This window comes from Leucopleurus acutus (assembly GCF_964270905.1).
Source record: "Leucopleurus acutus genome assembly, chromosome: 2".
Taxonomy (NCBI): domain Eukaryota; kingdom Metazoa; phylum Chordata; class Mammalia; order Artiodactyla; family Delphinidae; genus Leucopleurus; species Leucopleurus acutus.
The window spans coordinates 147760390-147785399 of record NC_139143.1 but is presented as its reverse complement, the minus strand read 5'-3'; the positions used below and the strand labels follow the sequence as shown (position 1 = coordinate 147785399).

General features: G+C 51.1%; 1 protein-coding gene across 1 annotated transcript in view; it reads left to right on the top strand.

Moving 5' to 3' along the window:
* The window catches only part of MROH7 (maestro heat like repeat family member 7), a gene marked incomplete at its 5' end in the record, with an annotated part of 43535 nt that extends 18525 nt beyond the window's left edge, over nt 1-25010 (top strand). Inside the window, 14 exons of the mRNA XM_082832334.1 lie at nt 469-581; nt 989-1165; nt 1551-1705; nt 3861-3999; nt 6220-6410; nt 8435-8572; nt 10717-10831; nt 15947-16087; nt 16854-17033; nt 17624-17779; nt 18035-18157; nt 21892-21994; nt 24089-24151; nt 24685-25010. Of these exons, the coding sequence (XP_082688460.1) occupies nt 469-581; nt 989-1165; nt 1551-1705; nt 3861-3999; nt 6220-6410; nt 8435-8572; nt 10717-10831; nt 15947-16087; nt 16854-17033; nt 17624-17779; nt 18035-18157; nt 21892-21994; nt 24089-24151; nt 24685-24929 (2039 nt within the window). The 3' untranslated portion in view covers nt 24930-25010. The remainder of the gene's footprint in view (nt 1-468; nt 582-988; nt 1166-1550; nt 1706-3860; nt 4000-6219; nt 6411-8434; nt 8573-10716; nt 10832-15946; nt 16088-16853; nt 17034-17623; nt 17780-18034; nt 18158-21891; nt 21995-24088; nt 24152-24684) is intronic.

Sequence of the window (25010 nt, the reverse complement as noted above, 5' to 3'; positions counted from 1 at the left end):
AATGTCCATCAGAAGTAGGACAGATCAATAACTTGTAGTATATTCATACCATGGAAAATTATACAGCGCTAGGAGTGAGTGAACCCATGCGACTTGCAGCAGGGTGGATGAATCCCACCCACATAAGGTTGAGTGAAAGCCAGACATGAAGGATAACATACAGTATGAGTCCATTTATATAAAGTCCAACTGCAAGGAGATCGAATCTGCGGGTTTAGAAGTCAGAATAGTGGTTACCCTGAGTAGGGGAGGAGGATAGTGGACTGAAATGGGGGCACCGGAGGGTCTTCTGGGGTGCTGACCGTGTTCTGTTTCTTGACCTGGGTGCCCACTACAAGGACATGCTCACCGTGAAAACTGACCCCGCTGGTCACCTATGATTTAGGCACATCCTACATCTACGTTTAACAAAAAGTTAAAAGACAAAATAGGTGCTCAGGCCTCACTGAAAATGTTCTTTGCTTACAGGAGCCAGAGATAAGGAAGAGACCGACAAGAAGGAGCTGTATGAGAGCAACAAGCATTTCCTGGGCCCCTACAACCCTGTCAGCCCGTGCCAGAACATTCTGCGTGTTATCGCGGTGACCACCTACTCCCCAACAGCCCTGGGCCTTCCTGGGGCGATGGGGACAAGGGAGGAGCGGCAGTACCAGCCTGCCCCAGTGCTTCCTCCTCCCCTTCCATCCTTCCAGGCTCAATTCCCTTTACGTTCCTTTACATGCTTTCCTTGACCACACAGGCCCATCCTGTGGGCTCCCAACCCCTCTGGTCTGCGCCACAGTGCGTGGGCCGTGTCACCAGCTCTGGGGGCAGGGGCCATGTCACCCCTTCTTTTGGAGCTCCTCCTCAAAGTGTTTGACACTCACGGATTTACTGAGTATATGCCCCCCTGCTGACCTCTGCATATGTCTGGTGGTGTTAGGGCATCCATGTACAGCTCGCTCTGGGTCTGCCCATGTGTGTCAAGATCTCTATGCCTTTGTTTCAGGAATTTGGAGACTTCCTGGGGCCCCAACAGGTAAAGGATCTGCTGCTAGCAGCCCTGGAAGGGCTGAAAGGTGGCTCAGAGGCTTGGGGCAAGGACTCGGGGGAAATGATGCAGCTGGCCTCGGAGGTCACACTCAGCTCGGTGCTGGAGCGGTACCGACACAGGGCACTGGAGGTGGTAAGGCCCCCGGGGGGCAGGGGCTGGGCTGGGAAACCCCAGAGGGCCCACTCATCCCTCAGGCAGGGCAGGGCTGGTGGTGGCTGAGTTCCAGATGCTCCCAACTTGCAGGTGAGAAAGAACTCCCTTATTGGCCCCCAAGACAGCTCAACTATCAAGTGTGGGGTGTGGGAGGGCAGCAAAGACAAGCTGTCTCCCAGGGAAGGGGCGGCTGCTCTGTCTGCCCATCTCCCCTTTTCTTCCCTCTGCGCCCTCCTCTCCCCTCTCTCTCCCCACACCCTGTCACCCCCTTCCTTCCTCCTCCTGTCTCCCTGCTCCCCCATCACCCCCTTGGCTTCTCCATTTGGCCCTCTGCCTGCTCCTGGTCACCCTGGCTGCACCCCAGATTCCAGAAATCATGCAGGGTATCTATGTGCACCTGAGCCACATTCAGAAGCCACGGGCCCGAGAGGTGGCCCTGCTGCCCGTCTCTCTCCTGGCCAGCTCCTTCATGACCGAGGTCGTCGTGGCCCTGCTCGTGTGTCCCCTCCCACTGGACAGGTACCAAGTGAGGGGGGCTTCCAGTCACTACACTTCAGAGGGTTGATATAGCCCTGTTCCCGGGCTGGGAATCCCTTCTTCTACCAGAGGAGCCCCTCGCCCTCCCAGGTGGTCCCTCTTCTACGATCTATGATGCTTATGACAACCGTTAAGTCCTTCCTGACCACTGCCAGGTGTCTGTGCTGCACATTTGTATGTTTTCTCACAAGTGTAACAACCCCATTCTATAGATAAGGAAACTGAGGCTCATGGGAAGTTTTCTAGCCCTAGGCACCTACTGAACAAGCAACAGAATGAGGACCTAAACTCGCATCTGACCAACTCCAAGCCCAGAGCGCTTCAATGATGCCATAAAAGTAGAACTGAGTGTTGGTCCTTATTCTGCCTCCAGACGCTCTGTGGTCTTGAGTAGCCTGCTTGCCCTCTCTGGGCTTGAGGTTTCCCCCAAATGCAAAAGGAAGAAATAATCCCTCCATTCTCACCCCAAATGGGTGGTCATGACAAGTAATGCAGCCGGTCGTGCTGAGTGCCTGCCCTGTGCTCCATGCTGTCAGCCTTCAGGGACCTCTGGTCTGATGGGCAGAGGGGACTGTGGCCAGATGGTGATGAGCTCGTGAGCAGGGGAGACAAATCTGGCTGCTCCAGTCTCCCAGCTCAGGAAACGCTCCCCCACCTTTGAATGAAAACAAGGCAGAAGCGTGTGATCCACATCTTAAGGTAGTTGGTTGAGAGTGAATGGAAAAGAATTATGCAGAACTGTGCAAGTGAGGTGCGCTTCTAACCAGGAGAGCTGGTGTCATTCATAGAAACCAAGATCAGTGCAGGGGTGACACACTCCCATCTCCCACCTGGAAGAATTTAACCCTTTCTGGCTTCACTGGAAACCAGGGAGTTTTCTTCTTGGAGCCACTAAACATTCAGACTCAAGACTGCCAAGGCCATACCTGACCTCAGTTACTCAGGATATAGGACAGGGCAGAGTCCTTACAGCAGCCTGTGTAGCAGGCCAGACAGAGCTGGGACAAAATTTAAGGAGGCCTCGCTCTCAATTGCCACTCCTGTGCTTGCCTGATTGGAGGACCTCCTTAAATGTTGTGCCCTGGATGCCTCACTTTCCTCAATCTAGTATTGGCCTTGGTCCTCCCAGGTGAAAGGTGTAGGTGCTGCCCTGGCTTAAGTGGCTCAGGCTTCAAAAGAGCTAGTGTCTCTTACAATAACTGTCTAGACTTTGCTTCCAGGATCCCCACAGGGACAAGCCCAGTCACAAGAGTCACTGTACCCTGAGAAGCCCAATGCCACAGCGTCCCCAATGGTCCTTCTAGTTAATTTATAGTTCCTCCAGCCCAGACGCAATTTACCAATTGGGTCATTTTTATCGTAAGCAATGTTGCCTAGCAACATAGTTGACATACTATCTTTATCAGGTTTCCAGGGGAACGGAGCTGGAAAGTTAATGGAAGGTTCAAATCTTAAGCAGAAGGGGGAAAGGGTTTTGTTAACCCTTTAGTGCACTGGCCCTGTCAGCATTTTCACCTCCCCACGATAGGTGTGCCTACAGGCTGGTGCCTGCTGGCCCAGATGCTATCCCCTGCCTGGTATACTGCCTTCTAAGGGACAGGAGTGGGCCCTCCTTGACATTACGTGACAAATGCAAGATCTAGGCCCCAAAGGGCTCCTTGGCATAGAAGAACAGGCACAGGCTTTGGAGTCATCAGGCCTGGTCACTTCTGGTCTCCGTAGCTCATTAGCCGTGTAGTCTTGGACCGGTGATTTCACCTCTCTGAGCCTTAACTCCACATCTGTAAAATTAGAATAATAGCCCACCTTGAGGGTCAGTGTAAGAACTCAGTGACCTTGAGTATCTTGACTATCTTGCTCACGTCTGCTGGCAGACAGCAGATGCTCAATATTTGCTGAAGTAATAAATTGTATGCAAAGCACCTGGTAAAGTAAGTCCCTGAGTCATAGGGTTTTCGGTAATTGTCAGCCCCCCGCCTCTTAGGGAGCGTTTTCTTGTCCATTCCAGAAATTTTCTGGTACGTCCATGGATGCCATTTCAAAGGCACCTTCCCTTCACCCTCCCCAAACAATTGGGTGGCAGGGTGTGCCCCACTGCCCTGGCCCCCACTAACCATCCCCACCCTTGACCCCCCAGCAATGGAGCAGAGATGTGGAGGCAGCTGATCCTCCGCAAGCCCAGCTGTGACATCCGAGATCTCCTGGATCTGCTCCTGACCAGCCTGAAGGAAAAGCCTGTCACCAAGAAGGGCCGGGCCTCCATCATGCCCCTAGCGGTGAGGACACCCCACCCTGCTCCGTCACTGCCCCATCCCATCCTCCGCCCTCTTCCCCTCCCCCTGAGTTCTGCACACCCATCTTCTAGTTCCCTGCTCTTCCAAGAACTAACTGTGTGGCCTTGAGCAAGTCTGTCTCTGGGCTCTTGTTTGTGATCCACTGGACGACAATAGTACTGTTACTTACAGTGACGGCAGCAGCCTGGAATAGTGGACACAGAATGACCTGGGACTCGCAGACCTTAGTCTGAGGGTTGGCTTTGCTCAGGTTTTGTAACCTGAGCAAGTCACTGCACCTCCCTGAGGCTCACTCTCTGCCTCTGTAAATGGAAATAATAGTATATCCACCTCATATGGCAGTTGGGAAAATTAAACGAGGTAACTCGTTCACTCATTTAGCAACATAAAATGTTTAAGTGCTTCTGCTGCCAGTCTCAGAGGTTGGCCCTGGGAACACGGAGGCAAAGGGCTCTGACTGCAGGAACGGGGCTGCGTGGAGAGACAGATTTCTCTCTGCCTCTGTCACCAACCCCCTGGTCCTAGCCAGCTGGATAATACCCCCACTCATCTCCTTGCTTCCACTCCAGCCCCTCCAATCTGTACCGCAGCCAAAAACATCTTTGAGAAATGCACATCTGCTCTTCTCAACCCTCTCAGTGGCTTCCCATTGCCCTTGAGAGTAACACAGTGCTCCTACCTGTGTGCTACAAGGCCCTGCACCCCTCACCGGCCTCGTGCCTCACCCCTCGCCGTGATCCTCTTGCTTGCATGGGTCCAACCTCGTTGTTCTTTGTCAGATCTTCTTCTTCTTTTTCTTTTTTAAATATTTATTTATTTGGTTGCGCCGGGTCTTAGTTGCAGCAGGCGGGCATCTTAGTGTGGCATACATGTGGGATCTAGTTCCCTGACCAGGGATGGAAGCTGGGCCCCCTGCATTGGGAGCGTGGAGTCTTATTCACTGTGCCACCAGGGAAGTTCCCTGTCAGATCTTCTTAAACACTGCTATCTTCTGTCACAGGGCCTTTGCACATGCTGTTTCCTCTGCCTACACTGCTGTCCACCAAGTTAACTTCTGCTCAACCCTTAGCTCTTATTGCCTCCTCAGGGAAGCCCTCCCTGATTTCTCTGACCAGATCAAATTGGTGCATATTATACTTCGCTTCACATACTTTATCTTGGGAGAGTTTACCCCAGCTGTGATTTAACAATACTCTGTGTGTGTGTGTGTGGGGGCGGTGTCATTTGGATAATCAGTGAGATGCATGAATTCAGTGCCTGAGCCTGATATCCCCAAAGTCCAACATACACCTGGCACACAGTAGACTCAAAAATTTTTTGTTGCATTGATCAATTTATTCAACAGGTATTGAGCACCTACTATGTGCCAGGCATACGCGTAAGTTCTGGGGATTCAGCAGAGAGCAAGACAAGCTGGTGGAGGGAAGCAAATAAAGAGGAGCGAGTGGTATTATCCCTTTACAGAGGAAGATACTGATGCTCAGAGACATTCCACGTCTCATGTAAGGTCACACAGCTAGTGAGTGGTGGTGCCAGGACTCAGATATCCTGCCCCGGAATCCCATGCTTTACCACTGGATCTCTCTGCCTCTCTCTCCCAGCACTGAGTTCCATGACTAGGGCACCAGCACCCATTCCTTCCCTGGTTTGGGCATTCATGCACTCCTCCTCTGATCACTGTGTGTTGGTGTATTCTCATGTCATTCAGAGGAGGCAGTGAGGGCAGCCTAGTTTAACGGCCCTCAACGAAGAGGCAACTGGTGTCCCCCTCACCGTCTGTGTGCCTGTGTTATGAACCAGAAGGAGGCAGGGTTCACTACAGCGCATAATCTGAAAACCTGGCTTTAAGTCCCAGCTCTGCCCCCGGGAGGCTGGGTGACCTTGGGCAAGTCTCTTCACCCCTCTGAGCTTGTCTCCTCCCCTGCACAGTGGGATGAAGACTCTACCTCACAAATGTGGGAAGAGATCCTCCCACCATGATTCTTCCAGGGGTGTGTCAAAGGCAAAGGGTCGCTGTGATTGTTCTGGGGCAGGCTCACCCAGAGAGCCAGGAGTCGGGGTGTGGTAGTTGGGGGGGAATCTGGGCTTGCCCAAGTTGGGCCAGAGAAGAGCAAAGATCCAGAGCCAGCCTCCTAGAGAAGCAGTCCAGGCCCTGCCAGGAGTGCTGGGACATCTAACAGATCCCGCCCCCTGCCCCACCAGGCAGCCAGCGGCCTCTGCGAGCTCCTGTCTGTCAACAGCTGCATGGGCCACATGAGGCGCATCTACCCCCAGCTGCTCCTGGCCCTGCTCATTCAAGTCCATTACCACATCGGCCTCAACCTGCCTGGCCACGTGGTTTCCTGCAAGGACGCCAAGGAAGATGGACAGCCCTCTGGTTTCGTGCCTGTATGGTATGTTCCTACTGTCCCCGGCAGGGGGAGGGCCACCAGCAAGGGCCCTTCCGAAAGTCTTTAGGGCAATTGATCAGTAGAAATTAGCTTTGGGACTAGAAGAGAAAACGGACGTGCACTTTTTTTTCTTTTTTAATTTATTATTTATTTTTGGCTGCGATGGGTCTTCGTTGCTGTGTGCGGGCTTTCTCTAGTTGTGGTGACCGGGGGCTACTCTTTGTTGTGGTGCACGGGCTTCTCATTGCAATGGCTTCTCTTGTTGTGGTGCACGGGCTGTAGGTGCATGGGCTTCAGTAGTCGTGGCTTGTGGGCTCTAGAGCGCAGACTCAGTAGTTGTGGCCTCCGGGCTTAGTTGCTCCATGGCATGTGGGATCTTCCCGGACCAGGGCTCAATCCCATGTACCCTGCATTGGCAGGCGGATTCTTAACCACTGCGCCACCAGGGAAGTCCTCAGGTGCACACTTTTATGAGAGAGCCAATCATGTGTTCAACAACTGTTTGTGAGCACCTGCAGGGTATGTCTTCTGCTTAATGCTGGATGGCAGGGAAGAATCAGCTTCCCCCAAGGAGCTCGCCATTTCGGTTTTCCTCCTCCCTCCCTAGAGATATTATTTGTATTAGATTTGTACCCAAGGCCGAATCATTTTGATTTTTATTTATTAATTGGAACAGGTAATATAGGCACACAGGTAAAAATCTCAAAAGGCATTAAAAGGGAGTCTCTGTTCCTCTCTTTACCCCAGTCATCTGCCCTAAGATGACTAAGAACCCCAGGTTCTTTCTTGCCCTTCAGAGGGGGTTGATGTAGGGCTAAGCCCGTGTGTTTTCATTCTCTACTTTTATACCAGTGTTAGTGGACCTTACACAGTTATATATTTTTGCTTTTATTGTATACCATATCTCTGAGATCATTACATATAGAGCTGCCTCATTTTTAACAGCCGCATAATATCCCTCTGTGTAGATTCCAATATACCATCATTTACTTAACCAGGATCCTCTCGATTTAGGTGCTTCACAGCATTTTGCAATTAGAAACAATGCTGCAGTAAGCGAGGCTGTTTATATGTCTTTATACCTACATGTGATTGTATATGTAGGATGAATTCCTGAAAGTAGAATGGGTGCATCAGAAGGTTTCTGTATTTAAATATTATGGTGGAATAGGAATATGTGGTGGAAAAAGTTCTTGACCAGTGAGTGAAGGGAAAATGAAGGACCTCCTAAAGCACCCAGTTTGCCAAATTGCCTCCCACAGAGGACACCACCGCCAGTAGTATATGACACTATTTATTTCTCCACAGCCTTGCCAGCACATTCTCATCTTTGCCAATCTGAAAGTTGAAAAAAATGGTATTTTGCTGTAATTTTAGTTTGTATTTCTCTTATTATGAATGTGGTTGAGGTTTAAATGCCATTTCTGTTTCCTTTTCTGCCAGCAACCTGTTCTTGTTCTTTGCCTAATTTTATATAGGACTGTTGGGAATTTTTCTTATTGGTTTGTAAGAGCTCTTTATATATTAAGGACATTAACTCTTTGTCATTTGTATTCCAGTTTATCACTTAACCTGCAACAATTTGATGGTCTTTTGCTATTCAGAACTTTAAAATTTTTATGCAGTCCAGTTCCTCAGTCTTTTCCTTTTTGGTTTCTATTGCGTGTTATGCTCAGAAAAGTGCACTTTGAGGGATAGAAGGCAAGCAGTTGTGTAGCTGGGCTTGAAGTCAGGACACCTTGGGTTTGAGTCCTGGCCTATAACAGTGCTTTGCGCTTTGGGTTAAACCAATTTAACCTCCTGGCAACTTGGTTCCTTGCCAATGAAATGGGGTAAGCAGTTCCTACCCTGACAGGTGTGTTGTAAAGGCAAGATAGGATCTTGTCACATGACGATACCATGTGCTGAGGCTGTGGAGAGAAATTTGTCTGGCAGATGGAACTGATGGTGGGAGAGACTTGGGTGGAGGGAGGTCTGGCCTGTTGGGGGCAGGCTGACATGAGGTCTCAGTCCCCTTATCTTGGCAGCTGGGTGGTCAAAGTGGTGAAAATCCTTCTGCTGAAGATGGGCTGCTCATACGAGGCTACCTTTCTGGAGGACCAGGGTGGCTGGGAGCTCATGGGACAGGCGGAGAACCACCACCGTGGAGTGTCCCTGCTGGCCAGGTGAGGCCAGCGACCCCCAGGGCAGGGGGTGGAGGGAGGGGAGAGACCTCAGGGTCTTTGGAAAGACCTGGGTTTGCATTTCTCTCTGGGCAAGACCCTTCCCTCCATCGTCTCTCCTCTGAGACTGGCAGAGTATTATATACCTCAGTGGGTAGACAATTCAGATGTGAAAGATAGCACACACTCTACAAACTGTCGTTACAGCAGTACCTGGCATTGCAGAGCACTTAGGTTATTTATAAAGCACATTTCTCAGCACATTATGAATTTAGTTCCCACGCTAATACAGAAATTATGGTCTAGCCGAGCAGTTTATAGTGTGGCCTTGGAGCAGGTCTACCTGCGTCTGAATCCCAGCTTACCACTACCCAGCTGTGTGACCCAGGGCAAGTTCGTTTCCTTCTCTGTGTCTCAGTTTTCCCATCAGTAGTGTGGAAATAATAACAGGGCCCACCTCCAAGATTTAGGGTGAGGATTAAAGTACTTTGAACAGCCCCTGACATATAGTAAGAGTCCAACACAGGTTAGCTTTTATTATCGTCATGCTGACTGGTGGGGCAGGGATTTTTTTGGGGGGGGGGGTAGCAGGGATTATTAATGCACATTTTGCAGGGGAGGGTGCCAAGTTTCAGAGAGGGACAGTTATATACCAAAGGTCACACAACCAGGAAGTGGCAAGGCTTGGAATTGACCTGCTGACCCAGATCAGGGCTTTTTCCCCCAACCACACACAGCCTCCCATGGGGTCAGGAGAAGGGTGGGGCGGCACCTTGATTTCACTAATGTGGCTCCTGCAGGAAGAGTCTGCTTCTTAGCCCTGCACGCTGAGTGTCCAGGATGGTGCTCTCCCCAGGGGTCTCAGGATACAACCGCATTTATTGAGCACTTACTGTGCTCTAGGCACCATGCAAACAGCCATACATTCATGGACTTCCATTTAACCCTCACCATGACCGATGAAATAGCACTATTATTTTCCCAGTGTTACCCATGAGGAACCTGAGACCCAGAGAAGTTAAGTGACTTGCCCAAAGTCACACAGCTAGTGGTAGGGCCAGAATTTGAACCCAGGCTGTCTTACTCCAGACTCTACTCTTGGCCGACACACTTTCCTGGACTCATTGATTAATGAAGCATAGTGCAGACTTGAGGTTGCATCAGAATCACCTATGGGACTCGTTAAAACACTGATTGCTGGGCCCCACCTCTAAAGTTTCTGATTCAGTTAGCCTGGGATGGGAGCCTGAGGATGTGCATTTCTAACAAGTTCCCAGGTGATGCTGATACTGCTAGTCCAGGGGCCGCACTTTGCGGTATTTTTTTTTTTTTTCTTTTTGCGGTACGCGGGTCTCTCACTGTTGTGGCCTCTCCCATTGCGGAGCACAGGCTCTGGACGCACAGGCTCAGCGGCCATGGCTCAAGGGCCCAGCCGCTCCGCGGCATGTGGGATCTTCCCGAACTAGGGCACGAACCTGTGTCCCCTGCATTGGCAGGCGAACTCTCAACCACTGCGCCACCAGGGAAGCCCAGGGGCTGCACTTTGAAAACCACTGGCTTAGTAGAATGAACGAGGCAGCTGGAGTGGGGAGCCCTGGGTTGGGGCTCCAGCTCTGCCATTTTCCAGCTCTATGACCTTGGGCATTTCACACTCAAAGCCTCTGTTTCCTCATCTATGAAACAGGTTAACAACAGTAACCTACCTCAAAGGGTAATGGTGAGGATCAAATGCAATAACTACTTGAAAGTGTCTGGCTGCTGCCTGGTGCCTAGTGAGTGGGTCCTCACACCCTCTCCTTCCTGTCTCTTCCTGCTGGAGTGGTCCTGTGCACTCAGGGGTCTTAAGCCTATCTTTCTTACTGATTTGCTCTGTGCTCTCAGGCAGGTCACTTTCCCACTCTGGGCCTCAGTTTTCCCATCTGTAAAATGAAGTTTTCCCAATCTGTAAAATGAAGCTTTCCCAATCTGTAAAATGAAGCAGTTAGATCAAATGGTCTCTGAGATCCTGTCCAGGTGGGAAACCCTGGGGATGCAGGAACACAGGTGACTTGGGCTTTCCCAGAGTTTTGAGTGTTGGGGCTAGGCCCCCACCCAGCACATGCCCCTGGGGCTGGAGAGCCTAAGGGCACTGTTCCCCCACCCCCCAGGGCCATGGTGCAGTACTCCTGCCAGGAGCTGTGCCGCATCCTCTATCTGCTCATCCCGCTCCTGGAGCGAGGCGACGAGAAGCACAAGATCACCGCCACGGCCTTCTTCGTGGAGGTAGAGACTGGGCACTGGGCGTGGGGCAGAGGTCCCCCTGGGCCTTCCCCTAAGCATAGGCCTCAGTTCCCATTGCTGGTCATTTCTCCTGTGCAATAAGTACTTAACACTTTAGAGTCTTTCCTGAACATGATTTCTTTTGAGTAGAAAGGCTTTGTAGCTCTCTGTCCCTCCTTCCTCCCATCTCTCCTCTTCTTTCTACCCCCTCCACCCCATTCCACTCTTCCCAGACTCCCCCTTGCCCCAGGCAACCACCAACCTTTGCTGGGCACCTCTGTGTGCCAGGTACCAGATTGGAGACACAAATATGAATTTGACTCTGCCTTGCTCTCAAGGAGTTCTTGGTATGGGAGTGGAGACAGAGTACGCCCCAATTATAACACAGGGTACTATAGAGTGACTTGTGCTATGATGGGGGCAATTCAGGCTGTGGTGGGAGAACAAAAGTCTTGGATGTGTTGGGTGGGGGAACATCAGGGAGGCCTTCCTGGAGGAAGTGACAACTAAACTGAGTGAGTGTATGGGGGTACTGGAGTGGGTACTGGGGAGAGATGAGTCAGGAGAAGGTTGGTAGGGTTGACCCCAGAAGGGAAGACTTGCCAATAACAATAGCCAACGTTTATTGAGCACTTACTACCTTCTAGGCATATTCTAAGAGCTTTACACATACCGATCCATTTAATCCTCACAATAATCCTATGATGCATATACTATTCCATCCCCTAGTTTAGAGGAGGAAACCAAGGCACAGATTTAAGTAACTTTCCCAAGGCCACACAGCTCGTTAAGTGGCTTATCCAAGATTCAAAGCCAGACACCTGGGCTCTAAAGTACACTCTCTCTTTCATTTTGTGTGTGTGCTTGTGGTTGTGTATGTGGTAAAAAATATATATTTCATGAAAGTTACCATTTTAACCATTTTTACGGGTACAGCTCAGTGGCATTAAGTGCATTCACACTTTTGTGCAACCATCACCACCATCCATCTTCAGAAGATTTTCGTTTTCCTTCCCAAACTGAAACTCTGTACCCATTAAGCACTAACTCTCCCCCCCTCGTTTCCTCAGCCCCTGTAACCACCATTCTACTTTCTGTCTCTGTGAATTTGCCTATTCTAGGTTTCATATAAGTGGATTCATCAATATTTGTCCTTTCATGTCTTGCTTATTTCACTTAATATCATGTCTTCAAGGCTCATCCGTGTTGTAGCGCAGGTCAGAATTTCATTCTTTTTTAAGTCTGAATAATATTCCGTTATATGTACATACCACGTGTTGGTTCTGCATTCATTGGTCGATGGACATTTGGAAAACCCACTCTCTTAACCGCCATCCCATCTTCCTCTTGTGACCTGCTGGCTGCCACACAGTGGGTCTGGGCTATCACCAGGGTCTGTACAGTGGGGCTCAGAGGCTCACTGTCTGCTCAGACAGTGGAAGGTTAAGGAAGGCTTCCTGGAAGAGGTGTCATTTGAGCTGGGCCTTGAGTAAAGATTGCCAGGTGGACACAAGGCAGCATGGCAATCCTGGCACTTCTTGCACCTTTCTGCCTCTCCAGTGGACTGTGAGTTTAGGGAGTAGGGACTACATTGTGTTTATGTTGCATCCCTAAACCCAGCCCCAAGAGGGCCCCCAAGAAGTGGGGATAGGATGGATGAGTGAGCACCCAAGTGAACACTTTGCCTGGCTCTGCAGGCACCAGCAGAATATGTCACCTCCAAGAGGACAAGCGTGTGTCTGGGAGCCAGGAGGCGGGGTTACAGCCTCAACTCTGCTGGGTCTACTTCTAATCTCCCCCATGACCCTGGTGAGGAAAGGGAAAGTGCCATTTCTTGAGGGGCTGCCACATGCCAAGCACCACGCTGACCTCTTTGATCTGCTACCCCACCCATCAGCACAGCAGCCATGAAAACCAGGAACTGTGAAGCTCATGTGTCAGCGAGGCAAGAGGCAGTTTTCAAGGTCGCACAGCTCAAGTTGTCCAGAGAGATTCAGACCAGGTCTGCCCGCCTGGCTCCTCTATCCTGGTCAGCCTCGTGGCAGAGGCGGTCCTCTCTCTGTCTGTTAGTGGCTGCCACAGGGGCTCTTGGGGAGGGGGGGTGGAGGTTGGACCTCCCGTGTCCACAAGGTCAGGGACAGTAGGCTTAACCTTTCCCAGCATTCCCCTGGAGCCCTGAGCAGTGGCCCTCCCTCCCTGTGGCAGGGGTCCTCACCCAGCTTCAGTCCTTCTCCTGGTCCCCAGAAGAGGTGGCCCACTCCTGGCCAGAGCCAGGTCCACCATGTTCACAGTGGTGCTTTGATGTCGCTCAGATGTCCCTCCCCGGCTCCCCCAGCCCACCATGCTGTGACTGTGTGTGTGCTTGCTTCTTCCAATGGCGGGTGAAGTCCTCAAGGGAGCTGTGACCTTCGGCAAGTTGCCGAACCTGTCTGTGCCTTGCTTTCTTATAATACAGGGATAATGAATTGCCCATCTCATAGGTTTTTTTTTTTTTAAGCAAAAATTTTAAATCTTTTATTGTTTCACTCTTATTTTGAAATAATTTTAGATGTAACAGAGGAGCTGTAAAAATAATGAGAAAGTTCCTATATATCCACAGCCAGCCACCCCAACGATAACAACTTACATAAAAATAGTACAATAATCAAAACTAAGACATGGCTACAATACTATGAACTACAGACTGCTCAGATTTCACAGTTTTCCACTGATGTCCTTTCCACTGATGTTCCAGGATCCATTCCGGATCCCACCTTGCACATCAGTTGACTTAATGGGACCTCCTTCATCTCCTCTAATCTTGTCTGTCATGGCCTTGGCACACTGAAAGACTAACTCTAGGTATTTTGTAGAACGTCCTTCCATTTGGCTTTGTCTCATGTGTTCCCATGATTAGACTGAGGTTATGCATTTAGGAGAAGAACCTGTATAGGTGATGTGACCTCTCAGGGCATCATGTCAGGGGCCCCATGACCTCTATTTTAACTTCTTATTATTGATGATGTTAACTTTCATCAGTTGGTGAAGGCGGTTGGGACTGTGAGGGTAACACTATCCTTTTGTAAGTAAGAAATATATGTGAAATATATTTGAAACTAGGCAACTTAAACTTTTACCCCCTAATTTTAGCATTCATCAGTGGAGCCTGCCTTGAGCCATTATTCCTGTGGTTTCTAATGGTGATTTTTCTACTTCCTTCATTCAGCCTACAATTATTAGTTGGAATTCTTCTGTACGAGTTGTTCCTTCTACTTTCACGTATTCATTTGGTCATTTTTTTATAGCAATACAGACTCGTGGATATTTACTTGATTCTTTGGGTTATAATCCAATACTATCCTTTTTTTCTTTTTTTTTTTGCGCTACGCGGGCCTCTCACCGCCACGGCCCCTCCCGTTGTGGAGCACAGGCTCCGGGCGCACAGGCCCAGCGGCCATGGCCCACAGGCTCAGCCACTCCGCGGCATGTGGGATCTTCCCGGACCAGGGCACGAACCCGTGTCCCCTGCATCGGCAGGCAGACTCTCAACCACTGCGCCACCAGGGAAACCCTTTATTTATTTATTTTTAACATCTTTATTGGAGTATAATTGCTTTGCAGTGTTGTGTTAGTTTCTGCTGCATAACCAAGTGAATCAGCTATACATACATGTATATCCCCATATCCCCTCCCTTTTGCGCCTCCCTCCCACCCTCCCTATCCCACCCCTCTAGGTGGTCACAAAACACTGAGCTGATCTCCCTGTGCCATGCGGCTGCTTCCCACTAGCTATCTACTTTACATTTGGTAGTGTATATATGTCCATGCCACTCTCACTTCGTCCCAGCTTCTCCATAGTGGCTGTATCAATTTACATTCCCACCAACAGTGCAAGAGGGCTCCCTTTTCTCCACACGCTCTCCAGCATTTATTGTTTGCAGATTTTCTGATGATGGCCATTCTGACCTCTCATAGGGTTTTGATGAGGATTAGGTGAGTTCACATAAAGCACTTAGAACAGTGCCAGCACACTGATGCAGAGCAGCAGTGCTGTATGATGAGTGGAGGGCGGGTGGTAGGTGGAGCCCCACTTTTCCTGCCTCCCCCACTCCCCACCCCATCAACTGTCCTGCCCGCTCTCTCCAGCTCTCTCTTCTCATCAAAGACACAGGGTCTCAATAGTCACAGTGGATGGAGGACAAGGGAACAGATGGGAGAAGTGCTTATGAGGATGACTAGGCAGGAACTGAAGACCGGTTGGGTGCTGGAGGTGGGGGGCAAGGGAGAGGAAGGAGATGAGAGTGATGCCTGGTTTGGGGCTGGGACAATGGGGGGCTGGTGGTGCTAATCCCGCAATTGGGGGCACTGGAGGAGGGCAGTTCTTTTGTGGTGTGCAGGCTCCAGGGCGCATGGGCTCTGTAGTTTGTGGCACATGGGCTCTCTAGTTGAGGTGTGCAAGCTCAGTAGTTGTGGTGCACGGGCTTAGTTGCCCCGCGGCATGTGGGATCTTAGTTGCCTGACCAGGGATCGAACCCACGTCCCCTGCATTGTAAGGCGGATTCTTTACCACTGGACTACCAGGGAAGTCCTGGAGGGCAATTCTAAGGAGGAAAGGAACCATTTCTTGTTGGATGTGAACTCAGGCAACAAGTGTTCCCTGAGCACACACTTCACCCCAGAGCTTGTATCAGGTAACAGGCGCCCAAGGAGAAAGGCTCAGTTTGTGTCCTCAAGGAAGCCGCCAGTGGGATAGGATACGGGAGGCAGATGCATACGCACATGGGGGCACTAAGGTTTCCATGTTCAGGACTCCCAGGGCCCCAGAGAAGGGGGCAGTCAGCCTAGACGAGGCCTGGGGACACTGTCAAACATGCCTTCAGGGGGGCTGAGTTTTGGATGGAGCTGTGCATGGTGAGCTGGGGCTAGAGTGGAGGTGAGAGCCCCGGCAGAAGGGAATCCTGCCCGCACAGAGGGGACAAAACAGCCTGAGTCATTCCGTGAATGACGGGAAGCTTGGTTAGAAGCTGGCTGGTGGTAAGAATGTAGGCTAGAGGGTAGGCAGGTGTGAATGAGGCCCCAGAGGCAAACAGGGCCTGAGGTACCCCTTGGGCCAGGGAATAATTACCCTTACTTCCTCAGCTCCTCCAGATGGAGGAGGTGCGACGGATCCCTGAGGAATACTCTCTGGGGCGGATGGCAGAAGGCCTGAGCCACCAGGACCCCATCATGAAGGTGCTGTCCATCCGAGGCCTGGTCATCCTGGCCCAAAGGACTGAAAAGGTAAGTGGAGGGTAGGGGAGAGCCCACCCAGCTAGACCCCTGACAGGAGGAAGGATGGAGCTTGGCCATCCTTGACTCTCCAATACTGGTGGCTGGAATCAGAGCTCACTTCTGTCTCTGCCTCAGTTATCCCATCTGTAAAATGGGTATCACTTAATAATTCCCTATATACTTTATTCTTTTTTTTTTTTTTTTTTTGTGGTACGCGGGCCTCTCACCGTTGTGACCTCTCCCGTTGCGGAGCACAGGCTCCGGACGCGCAGGCTCAGTGGCCATGGCTCACAGGCCCAGCCGCTCCGTGGCATGTGGGACCCTCCCGGACCGGGGCACGAACCCGTGTCCCCTGCATCGGCAGGCGGACTGTCAACCACTGCGCCACCAGGGAAACCCCATTAGCGTTATTAAAAGTGCTGTGTTTTTCTCTACCACGCACTGTTGTTGCATCTTAGGATTTAGAGGGACAAAGGGACAGGATATAGACTCAGAAAGCCAGCTAACAATGCATGGTATCATCTATATAGTGCCAAGAAGCGGGGAGACAACAAAGGGCCTCAGGTATCCAGGCTAGGAAGGAGTCAGTGAGGCCAAAGAAGGCTTTGGGGACAGCAGGAGCTTGAGTGAGGGCATGCCAGGCAGGTGGGACAACGTAAGCAAAGGCCTGGAGGTGGGACTTGCTTGACCAAGTTCATCTCAGTGAATCAGAGGCTGGGTCTCCCACCTGTTAGCACAGATAGGAGGCCCCATCCCAAATGCTCCTTCTCCACAGACCACCAAGGTGCAGGCCCTCCTGCCCTCCATGGTGAAGGGTCTGAAGAGTGTGGATGGGCTGCTGGTGGTGGAGGCGGTCCACAACATCAAGGTCATATTCAAGGGGCAGGACCGGAAGCTGATGGACAGCTCGGTCTATGTGGAGATGCTGCAGATCCTGCTGCCACACTTCAGTGATGTAAGGAATCCCATGGGGGTGGGAGGATGGGGTGGGGTGGCACCCGGAGGGCAGTTCTCTACTGCTCTGGGAGTTGCAGTAGCTCCACAGCCTGTTGGGACCTGTGCGAGGCCGAGTCAGCCCAGGGGAAGCGGTACTAGTCCCGCCTGGTCCTGGTCTCTTTGTAACTGGTTTGCACAGAGAACGTTCCTTTTCTAATTAGTTCTCACAGAGGGAGGTCTTTTTGCGTCATCAAGTTTCCCCAGAGACTTGCCTCACTGTGATTGGTCCACCTAGAGGGGTCACTGTTTTATGATTGGTCGCAGCAGAGGGGGGCATTTTCCCACTTGGCATGAAGGCACATTTTAGGCTAGTGGGGGCCCTGGCTGGGAAGAGTGGGCAGAGCTCCAGACCTAGGCTTTGCTGAGGGAGACGCCAGCGCCAGATCGGCCCACCAGGTGGCCTTCACTGTTTTCCGTCTCTGTGTGACTTGCGCCTGGAGGGGCCCTCAGAATGAGTGGAAGGAAGGCCATGTGCCTCCATGTGGGGCACAGAGGCCCAGGCAGCCTCCTGGAAGACGGAGCATGCCTGAACCTCTGGATCTGCCCCAGTCACGAGAGGACGTGCGCTCCTCCTGCATCAACCTGTACGGCAAGGTGGTCCAGAAGCTGCGGTCGCCCCGCACCCCGGCCATGGAGGAGCAGATGATCAGCACCTTGGTGCCCCTGCTGCTGACCATGCAAGAGAGCAATGCCAAGGTGAGCCAGGTGAGTGTGCACGGCCCTGAACCCAACCTATAATCACAGCTGATCCATCACTGGACAGTTTATTTATGTCTGGCCAAGTCTGTTTACCAAAGGTACCCATGTCAGTATTTCTCTTCAAAACAGCCAACTTCACTTGCATGTTTCAAATAGGAATTGCTTTTCCAAAATCCAGTTTCATACAGTTTTTTTGGGGGAACACGTTCCGGCTGTCCTGGAATTCCACAGCTCTGGTGTTCTCTTCCTGTTGGCCCCCAGAAATGTGTGAAGACCCTGTTCCACTGTTCTTGCTTCATGGCTTGGGAATTGCCAAAAAGAGCTTACAGTCGGAAGCCCTGGGACAACCAGCAGCAGATGGTGGCCAGAATTTGCAAGTACCTTGTGAGTGCTTCCAAGACTACAGTGGGTCCTTCTGAGTGTGTTGGAGGTGGCAGGTTCTTTCCTTGCCTCTTTTTTCTTTTTACCTGAGCATCCTTACTGACAATTCCATGACCACCTACAAGTCGTTGGCTCCTGGAAGTTCATCTTTGTCTCTCACTCCTCTCTCCACTTCTGGTGTTCCCTCTCCATGGCTTACCAACATCTCCCCCAATGAACCACACACACCTTAAGCTCAGCATCTCTTCTGAACTTATGCCTATCCCATGTCAGTTCTGCTCTGTCCCTCTAGATCCCCAAAAGCTGAAACCTAAAACTAACTGAGGCTTATTCCTCTCCCTCACCTTCACCTTTGATCAATCTTAAATATCCTTAATACCTCTGAGTCTTTCTTTCCCTCCCCCTCCCCACTATCATTACCCTTAGTTCAGGTCATGGATGTCTCTCAGCAGGGCCATTGGTCCAGCCATCCATTGGGTCCCCAAGCCTTGAATCTCATTCCCTCCAGTCCACTCCCCATTCAGGCCACCAAAATGGTCTGGTTAAAACACAGTCTGTCTATATTATATCCCTGCTTGAAGGGCTCCATTGGCTCCCTTTTCTACAACAGTAATTCCCAGTGTGTATTCTTTGCAACACCAGTCCTACAAGATATGCCCCACAGGGGAGAAAAGAAGTTCCAAGACAAATAAGTTTGGGAAATACGGCATCGTCATCTTCCTCTTGGGGGTTTGCAGTGCCATCGGTACATTAAAGCTCTGAGATGTTCTGTGCTGAGGAAATGTTCCATGGTTAATTCATGGTTTCCCGAAGTTATTTAACCACAGAACTCCCTTTCGAGATAACACCTGAGAACATCCTGCAGTAGAAGAGAGTCATATATACAGTGAAATGCTGCACTGCAGGATGCAGCCTGGTTCCTCCACATACAATCTGGGAAGCTTTGCCATCTAGTCCCATCTACCTTCCCTGTTGTTATGGGCCACGTCCCCCAGGATGCAGACTCTGAGGCAGAGATTGGCATGCAGGAGGTTTATTAGGGAGCACCGTTGGGATCAGTCCCTGTGGAAGGAAGGGCAGAGAGCAGGAGTGGCAGGGGGAGGAGTCAAGCTGCAGTGTAGTTTCAGGGGAAGTCTCAGCCAACACTATGCTGAGGTTCCTCACATTGGAACTAGGGGTCAGATTTCCACATAGACCGAGCCGTCTGTCAGTTTCCGGTTCTTTCCCTTGAAGAAGGTCTCGAGGTTGTGGATTGCCTTGTCATTGGATGCCAGCCGGCCTGGGAAGGGACATGACTTTGGGCCAGCAGTTCTCTTCCACCAAAGCAATCTGTACCTGGGGGAATAAATCCTTTACACCCTAAGGGAGATCTGGCTGGGGCCTACAGCATCCCCATTCTCCCACCAACCTAACAACCTAACCTAACCTAACAACCTAATACAAAGGAACAGATTGTTACTTTGCAACAATAACCATTAACAACAATGCTCAAAACCTCTGCAATCCAGTGCCTAATATGTTACCTCATTTTACAGAGGGAAAAAGGCCTGGAGGAAGTGTTTGACCAGGGTCGCTAATTCAAATACTTACCATGATCTGTGACTGCGCAGTTATGATTATAAGTGACGTGGAGGTGGTAGGGCTGTGACAACCTGGAGCACCCAGGCTCTGGTTTTTTTTGTTGTTGTTTTTTTAAGCATTGGTTTTATTTTTTTTTCCTTTTTTAAAAAAATATTTATTTAATTAGACTGTGCCAGGTCTTAGTTGCGGCACACAAAGTGTTAGTTGCAGCACGCGCAATCTTCGTTGTGGTATGCAGGATCTTTTAGTTGTGGCATGCGGGCTCGTAGTTGCGGTATGCGGGCTTCTTAGTTGCGGCGTGCAAACTCTTAGTTGCAGCATGCATGCGGAATCTAGTTCCCCAACCAGGGATCGAACCCGGGCCCCCTGCATTGGGAGTGCAGAGTCTTACCCACTGGACCACCAGGGAAGTCCCCCCAGGGTCTGTTGAAAGCACAAGTGGAGAGCTCCAGCTCACCATGCAGCCCACTCTCACCAGGGCCTCCAGTTTCACAAGAAAATCTAGATTTTTATAAGACATTAATTAACAATCAATTTAGCTTATTTAAAACACTGTGCTGGCTGCTGCCCTGCCAGCCACTTGTGGCCTGTGGGCTGCCAGCTTGTGACCTCTGCGTTAAACCCTTCCGGATTCTCAGTCTCTTCTTTGCTCTCCAGGCATCAGCAGCTCTGCTCATATGAAGGTCAACCTCTAGCCTTAGCTTTAAGAAGGGGTCCGTAACCTAGTCATTCATTCATCCAACGCCAAGCTCTGTCCAGGGTACTGAGGACTCTGAGCTGAGTGAGCTGGCCCCTTCTTTTGGGGGAACACCAGATTCAGTGGGGGAGACAGGTATAAATAATTATAGGCCAATAGGTGCCATGACAAAGGCTGTGCAACATGCTACGGAAACGTCAAGAGTGGTGGGATCAGCTTTGCCTGAGGCTTGTGGAAAGCTTTGGGGAGGAGCTGGTTTCTGAGCTGAGCACCGAAGAATGAGAGGGAACTCGTCAGGAAGGAAAGAGGGAAAGGCACTCCAGTCAGGAGCAATGGCTTGTACCAGGTACAGATCTGGGGAGAGCTAGGCCACGACTGGGACCGGAGCATGGTGTGCATGGAGGTGGGGATGGAAGTTGACACTGATTTGCCCACCAGGCCCAGGAGTTTACTCCCTGACATGCAGATTGTCAACAGGAGAGTGATCAGATAAGACTTCTCTTCATCTCCCTCAACAGTCTCTTAGCAGATTGCCTGCCCCCTAGTTTCTACTTGATCACACCCAACCTGAACATCATTGTCAGACTATTTTGCCCAGAACATTGCTTTGTCATTGCCCTATTAAGAATAAGTGCTGGCTTCGTATTTTCTAATGCATAAAGAAGCCCTATTCCTATCTGTACTTTAAGGACTTTTAAGACCCTCCTAAGTCTCTAGTTTATTCCCCACTGCTCTGTAAGTTGAATATTTTACCTTGGTCAAACCTGTCTCCTTAGTCATGTCCCTCGCATGCCATGTGCATTCTCAGCTCTGGCTGGACTTGCATTTATTTTATTTTTTAAAATATATTTATTTTTAATTTATATTTGGCTGTGTTGGGTCTTCATTGCTGCGTGTGGGCTTTCTCTAGTTGTGGCGAGTGGGGGCTACTCTTCATTGTGGTGCGTGGGCTTCTCTTTGTGGTGGCTTCTCTTGCTGCAGAGCATGGGCTCTAGGCGCACGGGCTTTAGTAGTTGTGGCACTTGGGTTCAGCAGTTGTGGCTCGAGGGCTCTAGAGCACAGGCTCAGTAGTTGTGGTGCATGGGCTTAGTTGCTCTGCGGCATGTGGGATCTTCCCAGACCAGGGCTTGAACCCATGTCCCCTGCATTGGCAGGTGGATTCTTAACCACTGTGCCACCAGGGAAGTCCCTGGACTTGCATTTTAGAACTTACCTTCCGGCTGTAGCAGGTTGGAAGAAGAGACAACCAAGACAGAAGGACCATTGAAATGACTGTTGCAATCAGCTAAGAGAATATGAGGCCTAGCCTCTGGGAGAGTCCAGAATGGGTAGCAGAGATGTTTAGGAGGCAAGGAGCCAGGACCCGACTGCCTGACATGGTCCCCGTTCCTAGCTTTGGGAGGGGTGGATGGGTAGTCCCTCTGAGGGCCCAGCACTCTCAGGTTTCTCTTTGTCCCAGGTGGACACCCATCGAGACAGTGCCTTCACGTTCCTCAGCCAGAGCCTGGAGTACACCAAGAGTTCCAGGGCCTCCCTCCGGAAGTCCTCGGTCATGTTCATAGGTAACCTGCCCTAGCAGAACTAGTCCTACTGCTTCCTCCCCTTGGAAGGAAGCTGCGGCCCTTCTGGCACTGGGTGGATGCCTCCCCTTGGGTGCAAGCCTTGGTCAGCAGACGGCCTTGGTATAAATTAGAAAGGTGTCCCCTCCTCTGAGATCACTGCTTGGGAAGTGAGCCAAGGTCACAACCTTGGCATCTGTACGCGGAAGTGCTGCGTCCCCGCTGAGTACGGTGGGGTCCAGGCCCAGCAGGAGCTTGCTGTCGACCTCGGCAGGAGGCGCCAAGCTGCACAGTGGAAAAGTGAGCTAGGATCTCAGCTCCATGATCCCCTTTCTGTGTGACCCCAACTGAGTCATTTACTCCCACTGAGACTCCTCTGTAAGATCTGTAAGATCATCAGTAAGATGGGGATCAACTCCTACTTCATGGACCGGATGAGAATTTTTTGTGTGTGTGTGAACACTGGCAGATAAAGGTACTCCTTCAGTGTTAGTCACCTTCATCCTTCTTTCCACAGTCCCGACCTCTGCCTTTCTGGGGTAAAAACCATAGATTCCCCTCGCTCAGGGTCCCCCCATGGGACCCTTCTGATGGCATGCTTTCTCCTCTCAGCTACCCCCCTCCCCTCCGCTCCCTGAAATATCCACACACCCTTCAAGGATCAGGAGACCCTACTGCAGAGAGGCTTGGAGAGGATGACGTTCCCAGCCCTCCACCTTGTAAAGCGATGTTTCTTTTAGTACCTTCGCCCAATTCACTTACAGTTTTTCATGCATCCTGTCGTCCGTGCATGCATTCATTGGCTTATGCCGCAAACGTTGATTGATCCTCTTCTCTGTGTCAGGCACTGCGCTTAGCCTAGAGAAACACAGAACTTTTCAGGAGGTGATGCTGATGTTTGGGGGTGGGGAGGTGTAGGGGTGGCTCTTAACGAGATCAGTTCCGGGACATATGAGTGATGCCCAGGACAGGGGGCGGGGCAGAGGGGTGGACGGGCAATCCCTCAGGCTGTGGGGACCGGCTCAGGGACACCTTCTCACACAGAGTGACATTATTTCTTAAATTTTGACTTCTCTAAATCTTGCTCCAAATTAATCACTTCTAAAAATGTTGGTGTTTAACACCCTGGGAGGCTTCTCTGTGTCAGGGCCTGTGCTGGGAAAAGAAAGCTGGGTAGCACCTGCATCTGCCCGCAGACAGCTCCTAGAGTGGTGTTTTGATTCCTGACCTCCTGCGGGTTATGGATCTTTTGTGAGACCCTGAAGAAAGTTACGAGCACTTTCCCTAGAAAAATGCATATAAGCATACACTCAGAGACTATCCTTCCTACTCCCCCATCCCCAGTGGATCTAAGCTGAAGAAACCCCTGGTCTGGTGGGAGATGTTCACGGATCACAAGTAAAATATAACACAGTGTATATAAGTAGAGAGAAACTCAGAGAGTCTGGGAACCCAGAGGGGCGTTTAACTAGCTTGGGGGCAGGTCAGGAAAAATTTCCTGGATGAGCGACTGTGTTAAACTGAATATTCAAGGACAAATAGGAATTAACCAGGCACAGAAGTGTGGGAAGGGCCTTTTGAGAGGTCCGGCTCATTCACGGATCCACAGGTACTTCAGGAGCTGGGCATGCAGGCTGGGAGCAGGGTAGGGCTGAGCAGTGTGGCCGAGGAGCTGAGTCTCAGCCCCTCCCGGGGCCCCACCAACCACTTGCCCGGAAGGTATGCGAGGCACTTGGTACTCTTCCTGTTACTGTGGCTCAAACTCCCTGGAGGAGGGGGTGCCGAGGCAGCACCTCCCTGAGTCTAAGGACGCTAAGGACCAGCCTGGGGAAGAGACCACCTAGGGCCACCTCTCAGAGTCAGCTGCCGCCCAGCTCCTGCCCCTGTCCTGGTGCCACCCCTGCCTGCTGGACCTGCCACCTCTCCTAGGAATCTGTGTCATAGGGAATCTGTCCCAGGTCAAGACGAAGTTCTCTTTTTGTGTCCTTACTTGTGGGGCTGGAAGAGGGTAGGGAGAGCTTTTCTGAGAGGGTCTGGTCCAAAGGTGGGGGTCGGAGTCAGGAGGTGGAGGCACTCACCTCTCAGATTACGCTCAAGGGTCCCTGGTCCCCTGCATGGAGAGCATCATGACGGAAGATCATCTGAATGAAGTTAAAGCCGGTAAGTCCTGCCCTGCGTCGGTGAGATTTCAGGGGCCAGTGAGGGAACGAGTAGGCTCACAGTGGGTAATGGGAAAGGGAAGGGTTATGTCCCAAGGCCAGGGGTTTTAGCCCAGTCCAACTGTGCTGGTATTGACCCAGGCAAGTACATGTTAAGTACTGTGGAGTCACCAAGACACAGACACACAACCCCACCCTAGGGGAGCCTATGATCCAGGAAACGAGGCTCAGAAAATAAGACCAAAAACCATTTAGTGTAGAGCAAGTAGTTCAGACTCTTAAGGGAGCACGTAAATTTTGTAACTGGGGAAGCTGATGGGAGCATGAAGGTAGGCTGGGGTAGTCCAAGAAGGCTTCCCGGAGAAGGCAGGTTTTGATTCAGGCTTCAAAAGGCATGAACAATTTGAAGAGCTGGGAGATGAGGGGACGCTGAGCAGAGTGCTAAAGGCAAGGCATCAAGGGAGAAGGATGAGGTGTGAGACTCATGGGTGGACCTGGTCTTAACAAGCGACTTCTCTCCTCCCCATAACTCAGCTCTGGAAACCTTGAGACACGACCCAGAAGCATCAGTGTGCATCTACGCGGCTCAGGCCCGGGACAGCATCCTGGCCAGCTGCTGGCGGGACTCTTGGCCACTGCCACATGGGGACTCTTGGGCGTGTGACCCGGCTACCATACACCGCTGGAGCCCTAGCTGTGAGAACCTGCCCACTTCCCACCAGCGGCGCTCCTGGATCATGCAGGCGCTGGGTTCCTTGAAGATGTCCTTGAAGCAGTGATGTCCCTGAGCCCCCAGCCCTCCTCGGAGGTGGCCATGGCCCCAGCCATGCTCACTATAAATGCCACGTGTTTTGCCTCTC